Source organism: Triticum aestivum, chromosome 3A (genome assembly GCF_018294505.1).
Source record: "Triticum aestivum cultivar Chinese Spring chromosome 3A, IWGSC CS RefSeq v2.1, whole genome shotgun sequence".
Classification (NCBI taxonomy): domain Eukaryota; kingdom Viridiplantae; phylum Streptophyta; class Magnoliopsida; order Poales; family Poaceae; genus Triticum; species Triticum aestivum.
The window spans coordinates 11,322,022-11,326,637 of NC_057800.1; the positions used below are offsets into that span (position 1 = coordinate 11,322,022).

The 4,616-nt window shown below is 47.6% G+C and overlaps 1 protein-coding gene across 1 annotated transcript; it reads left to right on the forward strand.

Moving 5' to 3' along the window:
* The first annotated feature begins 1,788 nt into the window (after positions 1-1,788).
* Positions 1,789-4,097, forward strand: LOC123057524 (uncharacterized). Its single transcript, XM_044480474.1, has 2 exons — positions 1,789-3,245; positions 3,707-4,097. The coding sequence occupies exons 1-2, from the start codon at positions 2,330-2,332 to the stop codon at positions 3,904-3,906; spliced, it is 1,116 nt and encodes a 371-aa protein (XP_044336409.1). The 5' UTR covers positions 1,789-2,329; the 3' UTR covers positions 3,907-4,097.
* The last annotated feature ends 519 nt before the right edge of the window (positions 4,098-4,616 follow it).

Sequence of the window (4,616 nt, forward strand, 5' to 3'; positions counted from 1 at the left end):
GGAGAACATTAATCCTAGACGTGGACAGCGCCTCTGTCCCCCTAAGCCAAGACAAACTCAAAGACTCCCTAAAGAAAATAAAACCCGAAAAAGAAGCACCCATGCCGTTGTAGGCCAGGACTGGACCAGAAGTCGACCTTGCCACTGTCCAGGTGTTGGTGCTACCGGCAGACCTCGTGTAGGGGGTCCCAAGCTTGCTGATCTGAGCTAGATGAAAACAGGGAAAGTAGGGACACGATGTTTTACCTAGGTTCGGGCCCTTTTTATGAGGGAAAACCCTAATGTCAGGTTCTTCGTGACCATAGCCGCGATGGCATCGTCATTCGCCTTCTCACTCATGATATGTCCTCTACGAGCTGGTGCTGCTCGAGGAGACACATGTTTTTACCGCAACTCCCCTTGCAACATCCAGCACACAGAGAATGGCGGCTTAGGCGGCACGAACTGCCCGACTAGTCCTCTACCATGGCGGCCTCGAAAAGCACCTGCGCCATGGTGAAGCCAGAAACTGGCGCGGACATGAGCTCATCGTTGTCCTCCGAGCTGACCTCCGACATGTTAGGAGGCAGTCCGACCTCTATGTGTCACCTAGGGGAACCTGTTGTAGAATATGTGTGGAAGGTGTCTTTTCCTTTGGATCATGGTTGGGATTTTGGGTCGGGCTCGCTGCAAAATAATTGGAAATGCAGAGTATGAAATGGGCCATTGGAACTATCAAAATGCCTCTGCAAATAACAAGATGGGGCACCTGGTCTGGTTTCCACGGGTGGAAGAATGGTTGAGACTAGCTGCCAGATCATCAAGGACGGCGGAAACTATTTGGAGCGTAGGTCGCCAGATAGCCATCTTGTGCGTACGCCCTGGCTTCCCACTAGGTACATCGGCCCGGCGGAAGTGCTTTTGTGGTTCTCTTTCCTTGTTTCTTCTTTCGATTTTATCCTTCCTTTTTTTCCTTTCTCTTTTAATTTTGGTCATTTCTTTTTTAAAAAATCAAGTCACTAGACATTTTTGGGAACTCAATTTTTTTTCATTGAATACAAAGTTTGTCCATCAAATTCAAAAATTGTTCATCAATTTTTAAAAACTATTCATCATATTCAAAAATATTCATAGAATTCAAAAAGTACTCTTGAACTCAAAATTTGTTCATCAAATCCAAGAAATTCTCACTGAATTTAAATTTTGTTCATCAAATACAATAAATGTTCATCAAAATTCAACGTGGACATATACGAATTTCTGTTGGATGGCAAAAGTGGTCCGGATGTATACTGAAGGTTTGAGGATCCATTTTGAAGATGCCCTAATTAAGTGCGGTTCCTTTCATAGTTGCATTTGTTGTTGCCCAGGATTCATTCCTATATAGCGTAACTATACATATTGCGTGAAACCAAGCACGCGCACACACAGTCACCCACACTTACTGAATTGCGGTTTATTCAAAAGCTTGAAAAACCATTTCTCTGTCGGATGGTGAAAATCATGTGGGATCGGAAAATGATTACGCAATAAGCATGAAGTGCATTGGCTGACGATGTACATACACATAGATAAAACCATATACATACACCTTGGAAATCATCAGTGGGCCATATACATTCTTTGGCGTGGTGGCAACAAGAATGGGGGCCCAATACCTGGTCGGTCGGTTAGGGGCCCAAACCAACGCCAACTATGTACGATGGAGTGAAGCCAGAAATCCTGAAGCCAACCACTGCACTGCTGCTACCACTCCGCGTCGTCTTCCTCTGCCTCACTAAAATAGCTAGTTCTTGCCGCCGCCGCCGGCGAGATGAGCGCGGCCGAGGACGCCCGCCACCGTAGCACGCGCACGCGCCTCCATCCACATGCCAACGCGAGTGAGGCAGGCGAAGCAGTGGCCCGCCGCCGCAGCATGCGGCTCCATCCCCATCCCCAGATCCACGCCAGTCACGACGGCAACGGAGTGGCCCGCCGCCGCAGCCCGCGCCTACATCCCCAGGTCTACGCGAGTGACGAGGGTGAAGGAGTGGCTCGATGCCGCAGCGCGCTCCTCCGTCCACAGATCCACGCGGGTGAGGAGGCATCCGGCCGCAGTCGTCCTCGCCGCCGCGGCAGCTCGCCGGCGGCGCTGTCCTAGCCGCTCGAAAACGACCATCTCCTGTGGGAGATCCTCCTCCGCATCCCGCCGCAGCCCTCCTCCCTTCCCCGTGCCTCCGCCATCTGCAAGCGGTGGCGATGCGCAGTCACCGACCCCAGGTTCCACCGACGCTTCCGTCAACACCACCGGAAGCCGCCCCTCCTCGGTTTCTTCGAGGACGGCGTGGATGGTATCGTGTTCAAATCCGTCATGGACCCTCCCAACCGCATTCCTCCTCAGCGCTTCGACATGCGACTCCACGGCATTGACAGTGGCCGTGCCACGGGGGTCCAACTGCTCGGGTGCCGCCACGGTCGCCTCTTCATCTTGCCCTGGCAGCGGGCAGAGCTTATTGTAATTGCTCCCATCACCGGCAAGAAGCTCTGCCTGGCCGTTCCGTCCAAGTTCAAGGGGGACTGCTACCTTGATGGGGCGGTGCTCTGCGCCGCTGCTGACCATGGCCACGTGCATGGAAACTGCCACTCAAGCCCATTCAAGGTGGTCTTGCTGTCGACAAGCACCTACCATAGTGGTCCACAGCCCGCCTTTGCATGTGTTTACTCCTCGAAGACTGGCACTGGCATATGGAGCGATCTCATCTCAACGCCGACTCCATATCAGCTTCATGGCGCTTATATTCATGGGTCACTTATTGGTAACTCACTTTACTGGATGTGCGGGCAAGGAAGGTACATATTTGAGTTTGGTTTGGATGGTCAGAGCCTAGCTTTGATCACAGCGGCTCCCAGAATAAATGATGGCCGCCACAACTATGACCAACGTGAGATCATCCAGATGGTGGATGGTGTTGTTGGTCTTGCCATATTGTCTCCCTGTTACCGTAGCATTCAAATGTGGCGGTGGAAGGTCAATTGTCATGGTGATACCAAATGGGTGCTGTGCAAGTCCATTGAAATGAATAGCATTAATGGGATGCCTCCTGGGGTTAAAGGAGAGATCCCAAAGTTGGTATTTAGACTGAGATATGCTGAGGATACTGGTGATATATTTATATATGCGGGCTGGAGTGTCTATATGGTTCAACTCAAGTCGATGAAATCTTGGAAACTTTGTGAAACCCTATATGTTACTCGTCATCATCCTTTCAAGAGTTTCTATATGCCAGGTGATTGTCTTCGTTATTCCTCATATTGTATGAGTAACCTAGTCTTGTTCTGTTTTGTATTTGAATGCTCAAATACCTTCGCTAGATAATGAACTTGTAGCCATATTGTTTCATTAATATATCCATAATTTGTGTTATCATTAAATATAGTTGTCTTCATCCTTGGGTGATAACAAATCAAATGAAATGAGTAATAATGTGATTTCAAATGTCAAATGGTTAACTCATTCAGCATGTAGTTCTGAAGTTCTGAAGTCCAGAAGTTATGAAGTTTCTGTCTAATTAGTAGTTTCTGAAGTTTCTGAAGTAGATGCAATAGTTCTGAAGTTCTGAAGTAGATGCAATACTAGTTCTGAAGTTCTGAAGTAGATGCAATACTAGTTCTGAAGTTTCTGTCTAATTAGTAGTTTCTGAAGTTTTTGAAGTAGATGAATTTGATGCACCAGATTAATTTGATGCAGGCCCAAGGAACTCTGCCCGCTCCTGCAGGAGAAGAAGCTGTACACCTTTGTTGGCTTCTCCATTGGAGGTGACAAGGAGAAGCGGAAGTTGTCTGGTTTGGAGATCAACCCCGACAAGTACGTCGACATGCAGCGCAAATGGAGAGTTCCAAACAATGGAAAGAAGTGGCAGTCTTTGGCTGAGTTTGCAGCCAGCCTAATCCACCCATCCTACAAGGAAATGAAGCAGAAGATCAACAAGAAATTGGACCACAAACTATGGGGGGACAGCCCACTGCCAAACAACCTCATCGAGTACGCAGCGAAAGATGCGTACGTCACCTATGAGGCATGGAAGAAAATCGAAACCATCAAAGAAGGTTTGAAGCAATGGCAAGAGGCAGAGGATGATTGGGATGACCCCTACTACTGGGGATATTGAGTTGTTTGTTGTATTATGTGTCTCAGTTTGTAGTTATGTGGTTGAACAAGTTTGCTTTTGTTATGTTGAACAACTTTGCTTTTGTAATGATGAACAAGTTTGCTTTTGTTATGTTGAACAAGTTTGCTTTTGTAATGATGAACAAGTTTGCTTTTGTTATGTAGTTATGTGATTGTTATGATGCTGGTGCAGAACACTTATGGTTGTGATGTGATGCTACTGCTATATAGTAGTGGCGCACCACATGATAGGTGCACCATTAGTGTCCATTCCATCTATAGCCTTTTTCCTAGTAGTGCAAAATGCAGCATGATGGACTGGCTGCAATGGAAATAATGGTGACAAATGCAAAAGGTGAAATATGACAAAAAAAGCCCGCCTACTTGCCGCTTAAAGTTCACAATTCAACGGCCTGCATATGACTAGTAACCCAATCATTTATTGGTCCAGGATGCAGAGGCCCGTCAGATTGTGATAACAGGTAGCAAG